This window comes from Dreissena polymorpha, chromosome 6 (genome assembly GCF_020536995.1).
Source record: "Dreissena polymorpha isolate Duluth1 chromosome 6, UMN_Dpol_1.0, whole genome shotgun sequence".
In the NCBI taxonomy this organism is placed as follows: domain Eukaryota; kingdom Metazoa; phylum Mollusca; class Bivalvia; order Myida; family Dreissenidae; genus Dreissena; species Dreissena polymorpha.
This window is the reverse complement of record NC_068360.1, coordinates 35,606,679-35,632,031: the sequence shown is the minus strand read 5'-3', so window position 1 is coordinate 35,632,031 and position 25,353 is coordinate 35,606,679. Positions and strand designations below refer to the sequence as shown.

The following is a 25,353-nucleotide window of genomic DNA, read 5'->3' as shown; positions in this document are numbered from 1 at the left end:
GCTTTTCACTTAATGTTTCCAATATCTTCCTATTTCTATCGTGTTATTAATGTCAATATGCGTTGCTGAAGAACTATGTGTATACTCTGTCTGTATTGGCGTATTTGTCGTTTGCAAATGTGTTTCAATAGTTTCGTCAGGAAGTGTCTCAGTTGATGCTAACTGCTCAATCATCTTTCGGATACGGATTTTTATTTTATCTTTTTCTGTAACTTTTTTAATCGCATGTTCAACAACTGACCTTGATAAATCTTTCTCAACTTTTTCCAAATTTGAATCTTGTTTGACCAGAAAAACAGCATCCGTTTTTACCTTATTACACAACTGTTTGTGTCGCGCCTTAAACGATTTCGCCTTTTTTAGATTTTGTAAAAGGCCATCCTTTCGATTCACTATGCAGTCCGCAGGCAATTTTCCTTCACGGTTGTAGTAATTTCCAGAAACTTTAAACTTACACAAACATTTAACTACCTGTAATGCACATATCAATGGATTTTCTCAAAATGGGTTTATATAACATGAAAGTATTCAATATTAATCAGAAAAAAAAACATGTATTAACTTATTTGTATTAACCCGATATGTTGAAAACGAAATTGTCTATGCCTTTTTGCTTTTGCTTTTATAGTGTATGTTGTGCCTTAACACCCGGCAAAACTATTTCGAACTTGGGTAACTTGGTCAGCATAATTGACATATCGGGTCGTACTCTGTGAAAAGGGGTTTAATGCATATGCGTAAAGCGTCGTCCCATATACGCCTGTGCAGATCAGGGACGACACTTTCCGTTTCTATATTTTATCGTTTCAAGAAAGTCTCTACTTAGCAAGAATTCAGTTAGGGCAAAAACTGTCGTCGCTGATTAGCTTATGCGGACTGCACAGGCTAATATGTGTCGACACTTTACGCACATGCATTAAACCCTATTTCCACAGAGCGCGGCTTATATGCTTTTTGTGCATTCAGCACTTGCCAAATGTATGCTTGTCGTGTAAACCTTCGCAAAAATACACAAAATGAAATTGGCTTAAATGCTTAAAATACAACTAACCGATAGGCCTATACGAAATATACTAGCGAATACAACCAGAGGCGGCCTGCAACTATTCACAATTTATACCTTATATATTAAATAACACAAATCAGCGTAACCATCTGTTGCATTTGCATTAAAACAATAAACAAAAGTTTGACACACAATTAAGCCAGTTATAATATAAATGAAAGTTGAGCTATTGAGCGGTCATTGTATGTTCTTAAGAATTGGTCAAGCAAACGTTTTTGATATGATCATTCTTAAAATTTCCCTTATCAATTTTGTAATTGATGGAACACCTTAACTGTAAATTGTTGATACTTTACTTACCTTGACCACATGTATCGAAGTACTTTTGGCAAGAAGGTGAAACAGACAATCCCCATTTGGATCTAACCTTTCTGGGTCTAAAGAAGGTTTAGATTCATTCCCATATCGTTCTAAACAATATTCCAGTACAGAGATATCTGAAACCAAACATACTCTAGTAACACAATGTAATGTGCGATATTACATTTCATGCATATATTCGTTGATAAATAATTTAAATGCGATATTTTTCAATAATTTACGCCTATCCAATAAGAAATATCATTTTGGAATAAATAGTTTTACGCAAGAAAACAGCTCTTTCAAACTGTTTTTTGAAAATGATAAGTGTTGTGGTGACAATTATGTTACATAAAAATCTTACAGAATGATTAATTCATTCCATGTAAATTGAAATAAATCGTTACGAAAAATGAGTTACAAGTTCCGTTGCTAGTAAGATGTAAAAACCTTCCTGTGGTAATTTGTATTTTCTTGGTATTTATTAACAACGTGTGTCCGATCATATACTAACTATTGGAGTTGCCATAATTAAAAGGCGGAACTTTATAACTAAACATATTAACAGATGAAAATTGGAATCTATTGACGTCGAATAAATGAGTAAATAACTATAGAAGTTTCTACGAAGGTAATATATTTATTCATATGCGTACTTCCATCTTTGAGGGCAAGCCGAACAACAGCATGCATGGGAGTATCTCCATCTTCTCCCGAAAGTGACATGGGATCGGCACCACACTTCAGCAACGCCAACAGAAGTTTGTATTGTCCTAGATTTGCTGCCTTTGTCATCAACATATGAACCCCTGGTATCCGTTAACATAGTTCAATCAGTTATACCAAGCAACGTGAATTATTCATACCAAGTTTCTCACTTATCGTGTTTAACAACTTATATAATACATCTTTGTTTTTAATTATTAATGGATTCTGAGCGTTTAACCATTTCAGCTGTTATCGCAATTGTAATCACGTGTAAGCAATTTAAACTTACCTTTCGAATGCATTGCTTGTAACAATATCTTTATGTTATCTGCTTCACTTGTCGGGAGGTATTCAATGGCTACTTTTCCGTCCATGTTTTGAACACTGGCATCTACTCGGCATTTGACCAATTCATTTAATACTTTATATCTGAGTAGGAAACAATAAAACACAAACCTTTACCATAATGCGTTGTTTGTTATTGTTTTTTTTTTGTTTTTAATGAATACCTTGCGTAAATCATTATAAAAAATGTGTATTTGCTATTTTCATTCCAATATACAAAGTCGAAGTTGGCACAATTCTGCAGTCGATATCCATATGGCTTTATTGCAGTATTCAAACAGTTTTAAAAAAATAATTAAATATTTAAACTTTGAAAGTGAATGTGTTTGTTTTAAGAGTACGAAGCGGATTATTAACCGAGTATCAATAGAAAATCAAAGTAGTCCTATGCAAAGTAAATAATCAGATTTCAGATAATGCTCGAAGAGTTTCGTGAATCGTGTAAATAGTTTAGCAGGACGGTTGCAAGAACAAGGACACGTTTTAAACATTTATCGAAGCAGCTAACACCCCGTACGTGTTATTACATATTTAGTTTCATAAAGCTACGTGGTAAATTCACGACGATATTTACGACGTGTGATTTTAATTGCACAAACTTTAATATGCAAAAGTACGACCTCGTATGTCGACGATTACCATTTACCTTATTTTCGGCTTTACATTTGCTTGTCTTGCGGCTGTGTGCAACAACGTGTTGCCTTTGGTGTCAACGTGCAAGTGATAAGTTAATTCTGGACGGCTCAGCAGAAAAGTAAGCAGCCGCTCCGACCCTCCTATTGCAATAAAAAGTAACATTTGATTACGAATGTGTAGTTCAAGACTTTTGAAAAAAATGAAATAATTTACAGCAGAACTGTGTATGAAATTAAACGTGTATGAACTAAATGATTTTATTCAATAGTGTTCTTGAAAATGAGAATTGTTCCAAAAGTCATATTATCCAACGTTTTGTTCAGAAAACAGTTTAATTTGTTGAGTAATTTCTACTTTTAAACAAACAAAATGAACAATTCAAACTATAGAAGAAAATATTGAGTTGTTAGTTTAGAAAGAAAAAATAAATATTTGAAATGCACAAGTTTGTTATTGCACACGACGAATTCTCACCGACAAGGGTAACTCTAACCACAGCTTGTAAGTATGTATTTTCTCTTTCAAATGAAAGTGTTTTCTCATCGGACCCACACTCCAGAAGGTAATGGATCAAACCCAAACACCATGGATGCTTCTGTATAAACAATCCTTATTATTGATTAAACAAGATCCGATCACAAACGCTACTGACATTATACGTGTATAATTGATAAATGGGGATCAAATATAAGTGAAAGATACTTGTAAAGTTTGTAATATATGTTCTTCGTAAGATCAGGTCATTTCTAGGTGTCATTTAATAAAGCAATGCCCCATTTGTTCTACGTTGTCATTCTGAGCAGACTCTTACTTGTATTTTATTTAGTATATTTTCTTTCCATACATTCAACATCGTAACAGACCTGTAGTTTATCTATACCGCAAAACGGTTTGAGATTAAGAGCCAAAGTCTGGTCCTTCTTCCATTCATTGTGCTGAAACTGCTCATATGCCACGTTTGCAGCCTCCCAGTCGTCATTTGTAACCAATTTGTAACACACCCTTGCCCAAATAGGAGCTTCGCTTTTCGAAATGACGAGCGATTTGCTTCGATTTGCTGTTATTTAAAGGATTCAATTGTTATTGTTAAATTACGAGCGTTCAGCAATGACATGCAGACAAATATGTTCATAAGACTTCAACTAATTTCTCGAAAATGTGCATTACCAAGACCCTTGTGTAGTAGTTGAGCATTTATACTGGTAAATTACAATGTCGATCGACTTACAAAGAGATTGTAAGACAGGTATCATTTCTGTAAACACATGCTCTTTAGCACTATTGCTGTCTTCCCCACCGTCTTTAACACAATGATATGCCTTTAATAAGTATTTTAAGGCCTCTTGTGGATCATCTGTACCTCGCAATAACACACCAACACGAAGATTGGCCTGAAAACAGACCATATGTGTAGGTCATTTGCATATATAATGTTTAATGACCAAGACTATGAACACTGAGTGGGTAGAACATTGTTTCGACATTTTATTTAGTAATATACTTAAAACTAACTCTACATAAAGGTACTTAATACAACGAATACATAGTAATAATACAACTATAGAAAATTCTGAGGAGATATATCTCTTATAAAGCGGACGAAATATCTAAATGGCTGCATATGACAAAAGTTGTAGGGGAAAAAAACAATATTGTCAAAAAGGACAATATCTATTGAATAAAACATCCAAACATGAAAACAGTTCGTTGTATGTAAATATTTCAATATTATGAAGTCATCTTTGATGTCATTAGATTGACGATTGGCGAATTGAGAATTCTTTAACGTTTCATCAAATAATAGTAAATATATGACTTAAACATCACTGTACACAATATGGCAAAAAAGAGATTACTAACAAATCAATATATACTGAAAACAATCGGTTTTTGAGAAATCGTCGTTTGAAGGTAATAAATTCATACTTGGAAGCGTTTCTATTGTTTTAATTCAAATTTGTCAATACTTGTATTTCGTACAGAAGCTTAACAAGCACACTTTGATTTATCCTAGAAAGGTTTACCGTGGGGTAAATGTAGTAACTTTTGATTCGGGACAACCCCTCTTTGACTCTTAGTTGGGCCAACTAAAAAACGCTGTAATAGCTGTTTTTAAATTTTGTTATAAGTGAACTCTTTAATTCCGCTAAAATTTTCACGGCAAAGCAATTAATGAAAAACTTCAGAAATGACAAAAATATGTTAACAAGTACATTTCACATCACTCTGTAATATCATACACATATTTCATTGGCATCTTGGGTAAATGTATTTTCCCGAAGGAGATGGGTCAATATTTTTTAACTATTGTCTTGAGGCCGTGAGACCGAGGGCGACAGTTCAAAATATTGCCCTTGATTTTGAAAATCAATACTTTGACACACTGTTTCGAACTGTCATTGAAGTATCTCGTTGACTTCATTTGACATTGCGCAAAGTTCTGATCAGTTTGAAATATTGATGAGGTGCAATAGAGCAAATCAAAACAATAAAACATAAAAACATAACAAAGTGTTTAACTGGATAAAAGGAGGTTTTGTAATTTGAATTAAGTCATAAAAATGTTATGTGAATTAAGTAATTAATGCTGGTGCACGTTTGGAGAGAAAATATCATGTATGACTGTTTCATTTTCAGGCAATGTCGTTGGGCCTATCAGACACTTTAGTTATAAAGAAATATTATAAAATATAACTCATATAACAAACAAAATAAAATAAAACTAAATATAATATAATATAATCTAGTAAACATGATATAACATAATATAATATTGCATAATATATTATTTTCTAATTACTTGGCAACAAAAACGATTTTATAAAATTTGCATGCAAACTGAGGAGTTTTTATAAATAGTTCAATGATACGTACCTTGAAATAGTGCTCATTCATTGCGATGCATTGCTTCAAGTTTTCAACAGCTTCTTGTGTTAAATTCTTGTCCAAAAGGCAGTCAGTTAATTTCATAAACATACCTTCAATATCTAGACTACTCTTCTGTCCTCAATAAGAAACAAAATACAAAACAATTCAAAATGTCTACTAAAACCTTATATACACTTATAAAATAGCAACGAATATAAAGCTTTTGATGCAAAATAACCATTACGTTAATCAGCGTCTGTGATATAAAGTATGGTCGCAGCAGCTTAGTTTAACATTTTGTCGTATCAACCAATACGTTATTTAATTCAGTATGGTTTTGGTATGCAAAACTTTTGATAGGACAGATAAACACCTACAAACAAAATAATGATTTGAAAATAAATATTCATTACGTATTCGATTCCTTTCAATGAACTTTGTGCTGTCTATGTTTACAAAGATCCGCATCTGAATTTCAAATGTGATTTATATTAATGAACTTACTAAAGTAGATATCTGCATTACTTCCATTATGTTGAAATATGATATTTTAAATTGTGTCAGTCTTAACAAATTTCCCAATCAAAATACCAAACGTCATCAATATTTAAAGTCATCACACAAAAACATTATTATCATATTCTGTACAGTGAAACAGAAAGCAACTGACCTTTGAACGTGGAATCTGTGGTAAATGTTCTTGTAGAACAGTGATTGCCCGCGTGTAGTCCTGTATAGCTTTTTCTAAGCAATGGTCTTTGAACATAGCATCGCCACTGGCATTGCTACGGGATATTTCCGCAAAATGTACATCTAAAATGAAGTATAAACTCTGTATAGATTAAGAAAACAAAGTTTGTTGACTAATATCCCAATATGATAATAGATGAGCGGCGTTAAAATAAGCAAGGTTGTGAGAATTGATGAGTAGGAATACAAATAACAGAACAATATTATTTGGATTACGACATCTTCATATTGTTCATGCTTTTTTAAATGTAATGAGTTGGAACTAAACTTATCTTTACCCGAACGTATAAATTATGTCATATTTCGATAGTAATACAACGCCATGCTAATTTCATCAATACTGAGATAAAATGATAACAGATTCGTAGAAAACTATACATGTAACCTTTGCACTTTTAATTGTACCAATGAATGTGGTTATTTTCGAAAGATACAACAATCACAGAAAAAGCTTTCGAGTCATATTAATCATCATGTGCAATCTGTGAGCTTACGCACCTGGAAATGTTGGTTCATTTTTGTATTTATGTTGAACATGAATAAGAAGTGTTTTGCTGAGAATGTGATGTAACTTTGAAAAATATTTCCAAGTATTTGTATTCCGTTTTAAAGGAATCATTGCCCTTTTTTAGAGAAGGGTTTTGCTTGTTTTGCACAAATCTCAAAGCGTTCTTTTCATAAACATATAAATACACGTCACGTTATGTGAACTAGAGCAACTGGAAATAATACACTACTTTTAAACTATTCGTTTAGCCTGTGCATTGTGCTCGCTCGCTCAAATTTTCTTCAGGAAACAATCCAGCAACAAACGATATTCGTTAAGCCCTAAGCGGGATTTTGGCCATACATGTTAAAAAAGTCGTTTGGGCTAAAACGGGTCATAACTTACATAACAAGAGCTGTCACTATAGGATGGCATATGCCCCCTATAAACGCTTTGATAGAAGTTATGAGCATTTTTCGAAACCTAAACGCAGATTTTGAAACCTTAACGCGGACCCTAAGGTCAAGATCAAGGTCACAGGGGTAAAAATGTTTGTGCGTAAGGAAAGGCCTTGTAAATATACACATAAATACCAAATATGAAGGTTATATCTCAAGGGACATAGAAGTTTTGAGCATTTTTCGAAACCTAAACGCAGATTTCAAAACCTAAACGCGGATCCTAAGTTAAAGGTAAAGGTCACAGGGGTAAAAGTTTTTGTGCGTATGGAAAGGCCTTGATCATATACACATGCATACCAAATATGAAGGTAACATCTCAAGGGACATAGAAGTTATGAGCAATTTTCGAAAACTAAACGCAGATTTCGAAACCTTAACCCGGACCCTAAGTTCAAGTTCAAGGTTAAATTGGTAAAAATGTGTGTGCGTATGGAAAGGCCTTGTCCATATACACATGCATACCAAATTTGAAGGTTATATCTGAAGGGACACCGAAGTTATGAGCATTTTTCGAAACCTTAACGCAGATTTCGAAACCTAAACGCGGACCCTAAGTTCAAGGTCAAGGTCAAAAGGGTAAAAATTTGTGTGCGTATGGAAAGACCTTGTCCATATACACATGCATACTAAATATGTAGGTTATATCTCAAGGGACATAGAAGAAGTTATGAGCAATTTTCGAAACCTTCACGCAGATTTCGAAACCTTAACGCGGAGCCTTAGTTCAAGGTCAAGGTCACAGGGGTTAAATTTTTGTGCGTATGGAAAGACCGTGTCCATATAATACACATGCATACCAAATTTGAAGGTAATATCGCAAGGGACATAGAAGTTAAGAGCATTTTTCGAAACCTAAACGCAGATTTCGAAACATAAACGCAGACCCTTAGTTCAAGATCAAGGTCACAGGGGTAAAAATTGGTGTGCGTATGGAAAGGCCTTTTCCATATACACATGCGTACCAAATATGAATGCTATATCTCAAGGGACATAGAAGTCATGAGCATTTTTCGATACCTAAACGCAAAGTGTGACGGAAAGACAGACGGACAGTCTGAACACTATATGCCCTCCTTCGGGGGCCTTCGGGGGCATAAAAACTAAGCATTTAATATACTCTTACTTAATGACATCTTATACTCTAACTTAATGACATCTTAAGTATATTTGTGAAATTGTATCACTTTGGCAGAAATACGTTTCGATTTAAGTGCGACACAAGTTTAAAATTGCGCAAATTTGACATCACTGTCTTAAAAACTGAACCAAACTTGCTGAAAATCCTTATGCAAATTATGTCTATAATTTATAATCGCCTTTTCAGCAATACACACATAAAAATTATTTGAACAAAATGAACCAAAATAAACAGATGTGTAAGTCCGCACGCCGATTATTATGAATGTAAAAGGCTTTAACTTTTTATCCAGCTTTCAAATCCAACCATATTTAATGATCCGTGCAACTATTAATTAAATCAGCTCTAGATTTTAAATCAAATAAAGTAAGATACAAATTGGCCATAATAATTCATTGGATATATACAATATATAAGTAAAAGAGTCAATACTTTATCATAAGACTGTATGTTGTTCCGAATGTTGTTTTGAGCACATTCAAGAAGAAAAAATGCATGTTCAGAACACAACGTCTTGTTTAAAGAAGTAGTAGTAACGGATATGTACCACGTCGTATCTGTCAAATTTATCACACAATGCTTGCTAGCTTCGATTTTTGATCGGAGACTAGTAATTGAAATTCAAAAATAAATATATACGATTTACACATTCAAAGAATGGAAATAATAGCCTATAATTGTGACTTTCGTTATTTCAATTTGTTCCCAATCAATTGCAAAAAAATACGTCAGAAATTTCTAATAGTGCACCTGTTTGAAAATACTTTATGGCTTTCAATATTCGCCATGAATAAGGCGACAAACCATGTATTAAAAATATGGTAAAACCAGAATTTTTTTAAAGCAACGTCTTTTACGTTATATCATTTTCCCTGTCCTTTCCATTTTTTCAAAGAATGTGTATTCAGATGAGAAGTAACAAATTAGCATGATGAAATCGTATTAATGACATTTATTAATTGGTATGATTGGTAAGTTTACGTTTTGTAAGACACTTCACGAAAACGTTGTTGTTTTCATCTGTACATAAAATATGAACTTACTCTGATCAGGGTCAAAGAAGATATCAAATATGTTCCCTGGACAGTTTCTGTCAAGAAATTCTACAGGTCGGTTTCCGTTGACATCTTTTGTCAAAGCGCTGAAATTTATTACATCAACCATTGTTGTTTGTTTACATCACACGTATTTTGTTTCAAGAAAAAGAAACGGATTTGAATACACAAAAACTACCTGAAGCCTTGTTCGACGAGAATATCAGTGACAGTTTGCATAATCTTGTAATCCGATATATTTCGTACTTTTGATACTGTATGAAAAACCGTATCACCCTTGCCATTCCTTTCGAGCGAACGTAAGTCTTCAGTATAACGGACGACTTCACGCATTATTGATGTTGTGTCTGAAAAAAATATAAACAACATATAAGCAATTGTGTTGTGTAGGTTTTATCTGGATTAACTAAATTTCAACACAGTCGTATTATTGACGTGACGTCATATATAAATTCAAGGCGACCAGAAGATATACACTTACTTGTAAGCAACGCAAATCTTACAGAAGCATGTAGAATATTGTCGGATTCATCTACACACAAACATTGAGCAAATGATTCTTCTCGGTTGCGAAATATTGCAAATATAGTAATCTCCAACCAAAACAGCGACATTGATTCTAAACTATTACGTCGTTCTAAGTAGGCGTAAACCGAAGCAGCATTCAAAATATCCAATGAACTAGTGCTAACAACTCCAGTGCATAATCGGACTGTATCACTGTCTGAAAATTAAAGAAATAAATATGGGAAATGTTCGATTTCAGATCCGTTGGTTAGATGTTAATAATGATATGGATCGCAATGTCAAACTAGTTGTCCAAATACACAATTTTTAATGCTTATCTGTTCCGACACCCCATGTTGTTATGGTTAACTAGTTAACAAGTATTATATACCGCAGTTACATCTTCTGATAAAAGAGCAGTTGTAATTTATGACAGCTCGTTTCTGTATTCGGCTCTCAGAAGAAAACCAATGAGATAACATATTTACATATCCGACCCATATAATTTTGTTCTTAATAATGACAGTTTGAAAAAGAAATCTTTGTGTACTTATTCAAATAAATGTTTCTGCATTTTAATAAAAAAAGTATTATTTCTATTAGACTATTAGTGATTCACACGAGACGCTAACCGGGCAAGTTCAGTTAATAGACTACACTTTTGAGGCCTAAAAAAACATGTTTGTTTCAGGTTACCCGACCGACCGTATCAATTTACCCCCGACTGCATTTTTTTTTCGAACAAACAATAAAAAAATTCGCCTTTTACACCATTCGGCAGCGATTTAGATCGCAAATGTATTGATAAAAAATAATTACATTCAAAACAATGTATTACCGGTAATTATGGACCAAATCGGCAGAGTTGCATTCAGTTCACACATAATAATCTCTTTGTCCAAACACCGCAAACAGCAGTCTACACAATAGGTCAGTAGACTTGCTATGCGTGTTTTCATAACCCACAACACATAATCCAGTTCCGTCCAGATGTTCTCTTGTACGATTACTGTTACAATAATTACTCAATTAAAAGACCGTAACGATAAAGATAGGTCGTGTTTGATTTGAAATTAATTTAGAGGAAATGTCAAAATATTAGCGAAATAATTTTGTTAAAAATTACCAAAGAAACTTTTAATGGAAATCATCAGATTTCAATGTTCACTGCGCTACAAAGTTTGTATAAAAAAAAAACAATACACGCATGCTTTCCTCGACCTTGAACATAGCCGCATAATTTTCGCGCTCTTTTGTCGGGAAATATACATGACGACTCTATTTAATAGAAGCATTTGTAAACGTCTTGTTAACATTAAAAAATCGGAAGTGTGTTTCGGATTACAAGTTATTATTCTCATTTGGGAATTTAACGGAACATTTATACTTGTGTTATATTTGTTATGAATTAAATATTGATTTGTTAAACCTTTACAGAGTACGTGTCGAAAAATATGTTTTGATAATTTTATGCATGAAAAGCAAAATTTCCAGGAGGGTAACACCCGTTTGCTAAAATCAGTCTCTTACGTAACTTGTCATGGTTTTATCGCGGATAAGTACACTGTTCGCACCAATAAATCTGGTACATGAAGGTAAAACAAAGCCATAAAATTGCGATGAACCCCTGAAATTATCGATTGATAGTGACATGGGGTTATTTACGCATATCTGATTCACACTGTTGCCACCAGTTTTTATCAGATCCTACAGTAAAAAAAAAGAAAAGAAGAAATTCCCGACCTACCGACCCTAATTTTTTTGAGCCTGTAACCTGAAACAAACAAGTTTTTTTAAGGCCTGAGAAACGCGTTTCGATCCCCGACAAGAACACATAACTTGCGAGGGGACTAGACATTAAATCATTTCTACGACCAAATTTCCACTACCTAATACCTAAATGGTTGTTGTCATTGACAAGAATAAATATGTGCACCTAGTACGGTTAAACAAGCTTAATAACGCGGTAAAATGACTGAAATATTGTTAAAACTGCGCAAATCTAAAAGACAAACAAACAACTGAAACTTATATTGTTTTTGTTTGCAAAATAAATGTTTTAGTGATAACAAACAAACCAAAATAGAAAATAACAAACCTGAAACAAATGAACCATAATTATGTTTGCGCTCCATGTCTGGTCCCAGAAGCAGGATACCTATTGTCCACCAGTCTGCTTTTTGATTCAGAATTTCTAAAACCTGCGGCCACAAAGCAGCATCCACAGCATACAACTGTTTGTACATCTCTGTTAGTGTCCTTTCTGGTGAACATATCGTGTAAATTTGCCAAAATGATCTGAACCATTATTAAATTTCTCACTCTCAATTATGCTGGTAATTGAACAGTAAATGGTTGTTTTATAAATGAAATAAGGAAACAGGTAATGAACATTAACGATTTTTTTATATTTATTGTGAACTTACATGAACTGGTAACAGTAAAATATGCATTAAGCGTAAATACCTGGTGTGTTTTTAAGCAATTCTACGGCCTTCACAAGCAATATGATCATGTCGTCTTTAGAAACATTTTCTATACCATTCATGTAGACTTCAAAACTCTCACTGACATTGGTAAGAATCTCTAATGCTCGCCCGCACAAGCAATAACGCTATAATTTGAGCATAACATAATAAAGAATAATTTGTTAGTATATGCAGTAGAAGAATACATTTATGTTTCGGCCCGAGACCCATTCTTGTGTTTTGTAATACATTTTTCTTGACTAGAATGTTAAATAAAATGAAAATAAAAATGCGATTCATGTTAAAAGACGTTAGCTTAAAACTTCATGTACGCAAATATTTGTGTGACTGGATTCAAGATTTTTACGTAACAATCTTTCCTCATACATTGACCATATAAGTCAAAGACAGGCCAAACTAACCATGGTATCAAGAGATGCTTCTTTGTCTGATCTTTTCGAGATTGTGCTGTATCCATCAGTGAAAGTATCATCCCAACTTGAAGTTGATTTGGCAGAACCTGAATTGTTCATGTATATACATACATTTTTAATTCTATCGAACACCCATAAAAGTAATATCGGTTAGCATGTACATGTCTCATATCAGTAACGGACACTATTACCAAAATATATCCAAATTAATATTCATCACGATTGACACAAACAAAATACAAAAATGGCTCATGAAACACTTGAACGGATGAAACAATTTCTGATATATCCCATTATCATTGTAAATGTTACATTTTGTTAAATTGTACAATCGGATTACTGAGTGATTCAAGATTTCATACCAGACCGTTCGTCTGCTTTCTGCAATCGATTAAGTCGAAGGTAATCTAAAACAGTTTTTCCTTTGTTGTTCTTCAGACTTAATGATATTCCATGTCTCAAAAATAAATCCAATACAAGCCCTCCTGTTTTGGTACCAAACTGTAAATCAAACGGATACAATTTACAAAATGTCCGAATTATCTTTTTTGAAAACTATTAGAAGAACCGATTTATCATGTAACATTCATAAGTCATAATGTTATATTATAAAATATCAAAAGAACAAACCGTTCGCGACATTACGAGAATGTGAAAAGCTGTATTTCCCTCTTTATCCTTTTCAGCCAAAATGTTGCATATGTCTGTTGCATACAAAGACATGACGAGCTGAAGTAGTTTTGCACTTTCTAGAAACAATGGAGATTTCATACTTTACATTTTGACTATTTGTTTTGGTAAACGACACAATGAAAAGTACATGTATACCAACTTTATAACTTATCTTTCAAACGTTATTTTTTTCAAACGTATGAAAGGTTTACAATTTTAAAGGCTCGAGTCCAGACGTTTGCCTAATGGTTTTCCAATGCATTACCCCAGTCGTACATCTTAACTGAATTCGTCCATGATCCCCATACGGGAGGCCCATTTACTGTAAGAAGTCATCTCCGAACTGACCTTTTTACTTAACTGATCTGAATACCCAACATTGAGCTTGTTTTTTTATAATGTTATACCAGACGATTATATAAAAGAGCAAATTATGCACAATCATCTGTCAGTAAAGTCGTTGAACAAGTAAATCGCTATTAACTTTACGAGAAAATATATGTGTACCATGTTTATTTCCTTACAGGTTATTCAATATCCACTTTGCGTGCGATACTAATAAGTCCGACGGACTTTTTATGAACCTAATTGGGCAACCATCGGGTTAGTTTGATGTAAGAATTCATCTTTAATACAGGTACATACTAACATGCAGAATGTATCAAACATAAAGTGTTGTGACTACATCACTTATTGCATTAAAAATTATTAATACTTATGTCACTATATATAGTAACAAAATTGACCCGAATGCATGTGATTATCGGTCAAAGCAAGGTGATTATCACGTTTGGCCCTGCAGGGCAAAATATTGATAATCGATAATCAACCCCGGTGACGTCATAACGCGTTACGTAATAACAAAATGGCGTCCACATTCAGTCTCAGTCAACGATGATAAATCCACCTTACTACAACTCAACGAAAGAATCCAACATACTGTTAATGATGCGCAGCATACAGTTTGGATTATACCAATATCGATAAAAACTGAAACTCTTCTGTACATTAGATATATGCCTCTATTTGAGATAAAACAGTATTCATCGAACTGACAAACAGCAAAATCAATAGTTAAAGAAACAATGCCTCGACAACTTAAATCCGATGTTTATAATAATAAAATAACAACGATGTGCTATTCCGTCCTTTATTGTTATTCCATCCGTTATTTTATATTGATTTTTAATTACACTTTTTGACACGATTGTATCGAATGCTAACGGTAACCACTTTCACCAAAAACACGATTTACGATTGAATGACTTGTTGGAGCGACTACACAAAAATGATTCCTAATAGTGCATGACAAACACTATCCAAAATAAGTTTTGGATTCGTTCGATGGAAAAAAATATTTAACTGTTAAATATAAATCCTCCACGACGGAACTGTTGTCCTTAAAATCCAGAGAGTCTAGCTAAAACTGCGTTTTGTCACAGAAATTACGTCACATGAGATACGTCATAATTTGCGTGTTCAATTGAATGAAAATTAAATAACGGAAAGCTGGAGTGAATAATCGCCCTCAGGCCTACGGCCTTTGGGGCGATTATTCACTCTGTGGGCCGATTATCACTTCTGGCCCTCAAGAAACGAGGTATTAACCTCTTATTAAAGAACAAATCTCAACTATTATTCACATTAATATGTTAACCAAAAAATCAACAACATAATAATGTATAATGTATGTGCAAGTACCTATGGCCAGTGACATTTTCACCAAATAATGAAGAATCGGCACTCCTTGCGATGTTCCGATGTCATTCCATTGGGCCCCGTTGCGTATTAATGAAACAGCCAGATCTTCTCCCCAAAGACGTAACGTGTGGTTCGTTGAATCGGAGAGAAGTTTTCCGACACTTATGTCAACACAGTTGGTTTTGTATAATTTGTTCACTGCACATGCAGCGTATCCACTAAAACAAAACTTGTATACAAGAACAATTGGCAGATAAATATGCGGTAGAGTTTTACTGAAGTTTAAGTTTATGTTCTGTTTGTAAAAAGACTTTAATAACTTGTCGACAGCGTTCCTATATAAGTATTAATAGATATCGAGTTATAAAGAAATTCAAATAAGTATTACCTCTTCGTATAGCCCGATATTAATATCGCAAGACTTTCCCACTTTTGGTTATGGGATAATTTAAAAATAAGACTCTTCCTGAATTTGTACGATACCATATCAAGTACACCACTGTTGGAAAGCACGGCCTCCGTTTCGTCTGAAAGGCATTTGAACGATATATGTTATATAAGATTCATACGATTAAACATAAACACATATGTGATTGAAAGTTAAACACCAGAATTATGTATACAAACAAAATTAAGAATGTAAATATTGCGAAATCGGTTACCTCAAAAGGAAGATAATCATATAAGCGGCGAATATTTCTAATTTATAAAAAGAGACAAGCGCCATGACCAAAAAGCACAGGACAGCACAAAGAACGTACCAAACGAAAACCACATATTAATGACAATAGCGAAGCGCCTTGTTTCGACAGATGCAGACCATAAGGAATTAGGGAATATTTAAACAAGTTCTCAGTCCAGTCGCCCATACAGCAAAATTTGTTTTTTACATATTCTCAAAGCATCGTCAAAACAAACTAAATGTAACAATAAAATATAAAAACCATAACATATTTATAGTTTTTAACTATTGTGTAGTTCGGTGTTAACCAGGGTAGAAGATTTGCTACTTTATAAGGAAATATGTAATACAAACATTAGGTCTCAAATGATGAAACAATAATATAAAATTGGTTATACCTGCGGTTGGAATGTGTGGAATAACAGCACAAATATCAGCTACAATGGATGTTATACCATCAAAATTACCATCGTTTCCGGCGCACAGTTCTCGATCAAGGAATCGAAAAGATTCCTTCACGGTGTGCTTTACTCCAATGAGTGATTCAAAAGCATTAACAACTTTTCTTTCCGTGTACATTTCCTTTAAAATAGATCAAAACAATGCGTTATCTGGAAGAAATCATTGTGCGTAAGCGGTTTATTGTATGAGCGACACACCTGTTAATCAGTGACACATTTTGTTCAGACAAAAAGTAGATATTTACCTCAATATTAAAAAACATTTTATTATGTAATTATGGTATTTTATTTCATCAGTCTTTCATTTCTGAAGTGTTTCGATCGCTCTCTTACAAAGAAATGTATAATTTTCATCTAGATAATTCACCTGAATCACTGTAGAACACATGGTCAATGCATGTGTTAAATCCGTTCTAGCGCCTCGGTTATTGAACTGTTTAAAACGAAGAATCGACCGCTGACAAAGAAACGTTGGTTTATATTTTAACACTCTCTGTTTGCTACTTAACAAGACACATGCTCGCAAAACCATGGTATATGACTGCTCAGCACGAACTAGGTCATCTTTCAATATAAAGTTATGTGCATCTTCTTTCAAACGAACAATGCGATCAATCACATTCTTGTCTAAAAAATAAAGATTACAAAATCAATAAAACGTTTGCGAATCATAAACGTTTCATATGCAATAGCAACTATAAACAATATTTTTAAATAAAAATTGTATATAGTAATACAAAACAAACATGCGCATGTCATATGATGATAACATTATATCTGTATAATATGCAAATTGAAATGATGTTATTCACATCAGGAATATGTGCCAATTATATGCTTATTCTGGAATTATTTTTATCACAATCGTATGCAATCGCAACCGCTTTTCATTTATTTGTATTTTAAGCCACGTTTACATATGTCATGAACCTCTATATTTATTTTTGGCGTTTTGGTCATAATCAGTTTTCTTTGGTTTTACTTCAAACCGCATTGTGTTTTATTAATATGTATATTAGCATCATGTAAATGGTACATAGTGTCGTTAAATGATATTGACTCGGTATGGGCATTTTATCGAAAGCTTCTTAAAGTCGTCCCAATATTGTTGCCCTATCAATTCAATGCAAACAGTGGGGAAAACAACTGAAATGCTCCGCGATTGATTTCCGTCCGTTGATTACTTGATTTGAAATTGGATTATAATTGGTATTTGAATACTGAACGGCATAACGTTTCTTAAATACGTACCTGTTGGTGGGTAGATTAACGACAGATCAACACACAGCTTTTTTAAATCATCGTCATAATATAATGCGTCCATCTTTAAGTTATTAATTCATGGACGCCAATCCTGTTTAATAAGAGTAAGATATAAACTTGTATAAAATGTATGTACCGTATGTGAGTTCAACAAATATCGTACAAGTATGTAATGTATTTAAGATAACAATCTAAATCCACATATATAAGCGCAGCAGATGAAACAATGGTTTGACTCAACACAGACTGTCAATGTATTACATACAGTAAAAAATAATAAACACTCGTACATCCTTGCTACTTTCAAATAGATAATGTTTGCTTTTATGCAAATAAACGCTTGGACTTCAATATGGAAAATCCCGAAATATTTGTATTTACTAACCGTAAAAACATTCATATAATACTTCATTTTGTGGTTTTTATACACCCTTTACGGCGCTAAATCATTATTCGCCTTAGATACTCCATAACAACCTGCATGATTGCATGAAGCGCCGAACAGTTTTAAATAACCTATAATTTCATCACAATAGCTCGATCTAACTTAAAATGAATACACATTACATATATACGTGCATTAGACTTCAATGCACATTTTAAGAAGATAATTTTGCATTCCTGATATCATTTTGTATCCCCACTCCATGAAGTTTTTGAAATATTTATATAATACCGTATAGGACGGCTGCAAATATGTTAGCATTTACATTAAAGATGTCAAGAGAGTGCTTTAAACGTGCACATTATTCTCAAATATGCGTTAATATGTTCTATATTTAGTTCTTCTTGAATGCTTTAAGCTTTTATGAGCACATACGTACATTTAGTTCTTCCTGGTAAAGGCTTACCAATATGAAAGTAAATATGGCCCATGTATGTCTATACAACCGAGTTCAATGAACCTATTACAACGCAACACACACAATACCTTTTAAAAACGAGATCAAACAAGACTATTGCCAAGCAATATATGTCCCATACTGGCTCCACCATTGTCAGACATTATTGTTGTTTTATTTGTTGCCATCGCAACCAGAATTTTTGACGTAGGAAAAAAATGAAATAGATAAATAGATTTATTTCGGATATAGAATACATACACACAATGCATTGAAACAACATGTACATAAAACAATATGAAGTAAAAAAAATCATACTTGAAAAGTACGTGCATAGAATGCACAATGTTATGCACACTAACGCCAAGGATTACACAAGAAGGAGCAACATCCCTTATTTCCGTTGTGGTCCTTGTTGTTGGTGGCACGACATAGAGAGGCACTAGTAATAAATGAATACTATGTTTATAATAATAAATACATGAAATATAATACTAAGATTCAGATCAATGAACACAAATGTATCAATTATGATCGTCATATCACATATTAAATTTGGATGGATTACACATTTAAAGGTGACTACAAAAAAACAACAAGAGCACCGCATAACGTTTGCCACGCTCGGCTGCGAAAGCTTGTCAGAATTTGTTTTTTTAGAGGTCACAGTGACCTTGACATTTGACCTAGTGACCCAAAATGGGTGTGGCGTGTATAACTCATCAAGGTGCATCTACATATGAAGTTTCAAAGATGTAGGTGGAAGCACTTTGATTTTAGAGGCAATGTTAAGGTTTAAGCACGACGCCGGCGGACGGCGGACGACGAGCAGGCTATGACAATAGCTCGGGTTTTCTCCGAAAACACTTAACAGCCTCGCTAAAATTAAAAAGTCACATCAAGAATGCATGTATTATTTATCCGAAATGATAAGACATTGGGTATGGGAAAATGTAAAACAATTACAGCATAGCAAAGCAACTTAAGATTAAACGACTCTATTTACAAAATGTTGTTTTATTGCAGATTTAGAACTGGAAAATACTGTCATCTGGGTTATAAAAATGGTAGTTTATTCCACAATGTGCAACCCAAATGACGTGCAAAGTGTCCATATTGCCATATATCCATGTGTTAAGATTTATGAAACAAGAGGGCCTGAAAGGCCCAAAGTCGCTCACCTGAGATCAAGTTTCATGATCATCGGAAAATAAATGTTACCTCTAGAGTGTTAACAAGGTCATATATTTCAATAAAAGTTAAGAAGAACGTGTGTCAAAAAATGCGAAATAAGCCAGATATTTAATTCTGAAATCGAAAATGTCGACACAGTCGAATTTGCCAGAATGTATATCATGCATGTACGATGTGAATTAGTTCAATGGTTGGTTTTAAATTCCTGCAGCGATGTCTATTCATACGACAAACGAACACTAACTCCGATCCTAATAAAAAGACGAATTCTTCGGTTATTGTAGGAAAATATATACGAAATATCTTCGTCACCATCGGCTCTGGGCGCTAATTTGTCTTTGCTGCATTTTATGAAATTCATCTTCAATATCTTGCCTATTTTGTGTTATTGTAACATGTATTTATCACTATATTACAATTTAACACATATAAAAATCGTATAGTCTCGTTTTAATTGTTTGACAAAAGTATGCCAGAATGTACAGAATCATCAAACAATAAAAAAACATATTCAAAAGTTTGCTATCTTCCAGAATGTAAAACTATCATTTATAATTAATTGCACTTAATCTTCATGTGCTTAAAACAAATATTTTAACAAGGGAGACAAATCTGTCAATTCAACATAATTTTTTATTTGCAGTTACTTTCCTTGATATGCTAAACTAAAGTGTTCAAAAGCTGTTTTTACTATATAATATAAGGAAAATGACCCCCCCCCCCTACGGCGATGCTTTTTAAACCGATCCGAACCATTTTCGAACTCAATCGTTATATCCAGAAAACACATGTTCTCACCAAATTTCATGAACATTGGACCAAAAAAGTGACTTCTAGAGTGTTCCCATGTTTTCACGATATACATATAGAGAAAACTGCCCCGCCCCCTGGTGGCCATGTTTTTTTACCGATCTGGACCATTTTCAAACTCGTCCGAGATATCAATGAAACCAAGGTTTTGACCTAGTTTCAAGATGATTGGGCAAAAATTGTGACTTCTAGAGTGTTCACAAGGTTTCTCTAAAGCCATATAAGGAATACTGCCCCCCCCCTTGCGGCCATGTTTTTCCACAGACCGAAACCATTTTTGAACTCAACCAACATATCATTTAGACAAACATTTTGACAAAGTAACATGAAATTTGGGCATCAAATGTGACTTCTACAGAGTTCACAAGGTTTTTCTTTTTTTGACCTAGTGACCGAGTTTTTGACCCAGCATGACCCAGTTTCGATGTATCAATGGGACAAATGTTCTGACCAAATTTCATGAAGATCAGACAATAAATGTGGCATCTAGAGTGTTCACAAGGCAAAATGTTGACGACGCTCGACGAACAAAAAGCGATCACAAAAGCTCACCATGAGCACGTAGTGCTCAGGTAAACTCAAAATATTAAAAACTTTAAAAGTTATCGCATGATCCAGAAAAGTGTGAAAGACTCACGGACTGACGGACACAGGGACTGGCGGACACACTGAGCGCAAACCATAAGTCCCCTCCGGTGAAACCGGTAGGGGACAATAATCACAATACTTAAAAATAAAAACTTGATAAAACTTTTTTCAAACCGAAAGAAGAAAGTTTTTAATTGACGATTATAGTACAGGAAGGCAAAAGATAATGCTGCATTCATTTATTTCTCCCGAATTTCTGATGGCCTCGTCTTATGCTGTCAGTTAAAAGTGGGTGGTGTATAACAGTTTTATTTAAATTAGCACACATGTTTACGACAGTGATATCGGTGCTAAAGGTTTCTTGGTACATTGTGATTACGCCGCACGTTATATACTGCTTAATGTTTTCCTTTAGGTTTAATATAAAGGTTCTATAAAAAATGACATGTTTTCAAATTTATACATTTTAGAATATCTCGGCGTTTTCTATTACATAATGTAGACATTTTCTGTAACAGTTGATGTGTATGAAATTTGGATTAATTTAATTATTGTAAAACAACACCATATACAGTTAGTTGTTTTACTTTGCGCTAAAGGGAAATAAATAAAATAGTTATGATATGTTTGTGTTTATTTATGCCAGAAAACCGTAAATGAGGCTCATATTACCGATTCCAGGCGGCGAGTTTATGTAAAGAAAGAGCCTTTTAAAAATAGCAACTCCCAGCGATCCGGATTATTGCAACTACTTCTTTATGGTACTTTTGTAACGGCAATATACAAGTTATTTTACTCATTTAAACTTCTTGAGACCCTTAAACTAAATGTTCAATTGTTATTTGTAAAGATCTTTTTTATTAATTTGCATTCCATTAGTTAAGGAAATTCACTCAATTCTCGTTCACTTATCCCGTTGCACAATCACCGTAAGTAAAATATACGAGCGTTTTAAGTAAGCTACGCCGAAAATAACGAAAAAGGGTCGTCTCCATAAAGGTGCGTTCAAATTTCTTAACAATTGAGATTTCCAATTGCATTAAGTGTGTCCCTTGCACGTACAAACGTCATAGCATTTAAAGCATTGTCAGAGTCTTGATCAACATTATATCTTGTTGAATAAGCTATGTGTTTAATTCGCATAATGTGGCACATTTTTTGTTAAACTAGCCAAACAATCACAGGGCGAGCGAGCATTTACGTCTTGTTGTCGTAGACAATAAAATCGATAAGCGAAAAATGGCGTGGCATATTCATTGTTTGAACTTACAGAAAGTCAATATCTTTGCCTATTCATTGGTTTAAACGTATTGTGTATCAGGCATTGTAAGTGTATGAATTACAATAATCAGCCAAAGAATGTTTACATAAGGCCAATGTTAGGACGTCAATATATTTTGTTCATAGAGGGTATTTTATTTAGATAAATACACACAAAAAGATTGACATGTATGTGACACACATGTAAACTCCTACAGAACACTATTGTATGAAAGTATGGGCTGTCAATTTGTAAAGATAAACAAACCATTAAATAAATTTGCTGTGCCGGTATACTGTGCTAGTATACATGTTAGTCCATATAAACGGACTCCCAGAACCTTTGATAATTTTTGCTATGGCGGCTCTGGGAGTCCACATGCACTCTTTCATACACATGCGTGCAGTTCAGCGAACGGAATCCGTGCGCTTCACTAAACAACGTTACAGACGTAGTTCGAGACAAATTGAGGAAAATAATGAATAAACTTCATAACCATGTTAAATTTACCTGAATGGAAACCTACGGATGTTATCCGTTTCATGCATCCGATAAAAACACGACGATGTTTCAACACACTTTTCTCGCTGACATTGTTATGTTTAAATTTGAAACAGTGCATTCTGTATCGAATACCACATCGTTATCGACTTTTGGGCTCCAACACATAACGCGACGTACAAAATATTGGTGGAATGCGACCTGACTTATATTGGGTTAATTTTCCAATATTGCGGATAAAGCGTACATAAAAAAAAACTTAGTCGACACAAATCAATTATTTCTTGCTTTAACGGTACCATTTGGATGCGTTTGTGGTTAAGTTAGGTATTTTACAATAAGCTCTGGCAGTTTCAGTGTTCATTAACCTTTGAATTGTTGATAACATTTTGCACCCATGGACAAGATAGAGCGCATTGCAACTCTCAGCCTAAGCTAAGAGTTGAATTATTGCAACTAGTATACATGTGTGCAGTGAACGCATATAACTCGTCTGAATTATAGTAAAGATAAACATTATGCATAAGTGTTATCTATATGTATGCATGAATGTGGCCTCTACAGTGATATCAATGTATTTCTATGATTTGACCTTACGACCCAGTTTTAACTCCACCTGGGATCGAACCACCGACAATGGTATTTAAAACCAACTCGGTCATTTCTGATGATAATGATAACAAAAATATTGAGTTGTGATAACAGCATCATCGGTGTTGCTATAAATATGTCATCGGTTAAATAAACTGCCGCAACACCCCTAAATATTTGAGAGCGTCAACAAGTTGAACTACTGGTCATGTACGTAATTCCGGCCACTTTTGGGACTATTTAAGAAAATTCTTTAGTGTTAGGCAACTGGTTGAAACTAAACTTCACATATATAATCCTGGGTTCAAAACTCACCTAACATGAAAATTTAAATAGAATTAGATCGGTGAATGTTACTTAATGAACAGAAAATGATGACATGTAAACTATCCATTTTCGTAGGTTAAATGTACCTAAAAAATCGGCCACTTTTCAGTTTGATCTGCAGATAAAATTACAAAGCAATATCTTTTGACAAATGTCCTCAATTTCAGAGTATTAATCAATGTTTATACTATTAAAATTTTTGACTTGAAATTTAAAATAAATGCGAAATTATTATACCAGTTACTCCCCCTACCTATTTTAATAAATATAAACAATGGGAAACTGCTAATTCATTAAAAAATATTTGTTTTTAATGTGTTTAATTCATTTTTTCAAACATAGCTAAAAAAGTAAACACATTTTGTTTGAAAAGTTGACTTCAGTGTTGATTATTAGTAAACGCTTATATATAATATTAAAACATGTAATCTAGTAATATTCTTATAAAGGGAGGTAATTCATATATTAAAAATTTATATTTAGGTTCTGATTTATATGTTTGAATATAAGTTTTTGAACAATTAATTGTTAAAACTTTAATTAAAGTTTATTAGATATTCTAAAATAAAAATAATTTTATCAAATATATTTGTTTCTTATATGAATATAATTGTTGCAACTAATGATGACATCACTTTCCCCATGAGCCAAATATTTCCTGCTATGTTTGTGACATTTTAACACAAAAGTTTACAGTGATATGTTTCTTACATTTGCAAAATATTGAGAGTGAGGATGGTTTTCATGTTGATTTTTCTAAATAAAAACAAAATATGTGCGTTAAGATCATGAAAATGATTTTACACAGGTGGCCGATTTTTTACGTACAGGCCGGAATAACGTACATGACCAGTAGTCAAAAGCCATGTACAAAATGCGGCATAAGTATGTCTATAAAATCAAATTCAATCAAGCCATTACATCACCACAAATACAATACCTTAGCGATTTCAATTGGGGTGTCTTCTGTGAAGAAATTCTCAAAACAAAAGAAATATTTTACCTTTTTAAAACCGAAAGCAGGAAGTCTAGCAAAGGAAACGAAAAAGGTTACGCTGCACTAATTTGTTTCCCTGATTAACCTCTGCGGACTGCAAAGGCTAAACAAGGACGGCACTTTACGCACATGCATTAAGCCCCCTCTTCACAAAGCGCGGCTCAATTATAATTACAGTCATCGATTTCTTTTTATCCCCACGCTTTTTGAAAAGCGTAGGAATAGTGTGGTAATCTCCGC

The 25,353-nt window shown here is 33.7% G+C and overlaps 1 protein-coding gene across 1 annotated transcript; it reads right to left on the bottom strand.

Annotated features, from left to right (window-relative positions):
* Positions 1 to 9: 9 nt before the first annotated feature.
* On the bottom strand, positions 10 to 25,140 carry LOC127835580 (uncharacterized). The gene is made up of 25 exons (XM_052362016.1): positions 25,057 to 25,140; positions 19,163 to 19,286; positions 17,991 to 18,093; positions 17,107 to 17,366; positions 16,677 to 16,860; positions 15,985 to 16,123; positions 15,597 to 15,814; positions 13,854 to 13,972; positions 13,586 to 13,724; positions 13,212 to 13,309; positions 12,788 to 12,935; positions 12,420 to 12,584; positions 10,296 to 10,538; positions 9,993 to 10,161; positions 9,803 to 9,900; positions 6,594 to 6,736; positions 5,930 to 6,055; positions 4,284 to 4,446; positions 3,919 to 4,112; positions 3,530 to 3,650; positions 3,066 to 3,195; positions 2,364 to 2,503; positions 2,023 to 2,175; positions 1,367 to 1,503; positions 10 to 471 (listed from the first exon to the last, which is right to left on the bottom strand). The coding sequence occupies exons 3-25, from the start codon at positions 18,061 to 18,063 to the stop codon at positions 10 to 12; spliced, it is 3,822 nt and encodes a 1,273-aa protein (XP_052217976.1). The 5' UTR covers positions 18,064 to 18,093; positions 19,163 to 19,286; positions 25,057 to 25,140.
* Between the last annotated feature and the right edge of the window lie 213 nt (positions 25,141 to 25,353).

Excerpts from the sequence above, each read along its gene's own strand:
- LOC127835580 (XM_052362016.1), bottom strand. The coding sequence starts at position 18,063 with ATGGACGCATTATATTATGACGATGATTTAAAAAAGCTGTGTGTTGAT. Across the intron at positions 12,936-13,211 it reads AAGCATCTCTTGATACCATG|CGTTATTGCTTGTGCGGGCG; the intron begins GTTAGTTTGGCC and ends CTCAAATTATAG. Across the intron at positions 10,162-10,295 it reads AAGATTTGCGTTGCTTACAA|ACACAACATCAATAATGCGT; the intron begins GTAAGTGTATAT and ends TATTTTTTTCAG.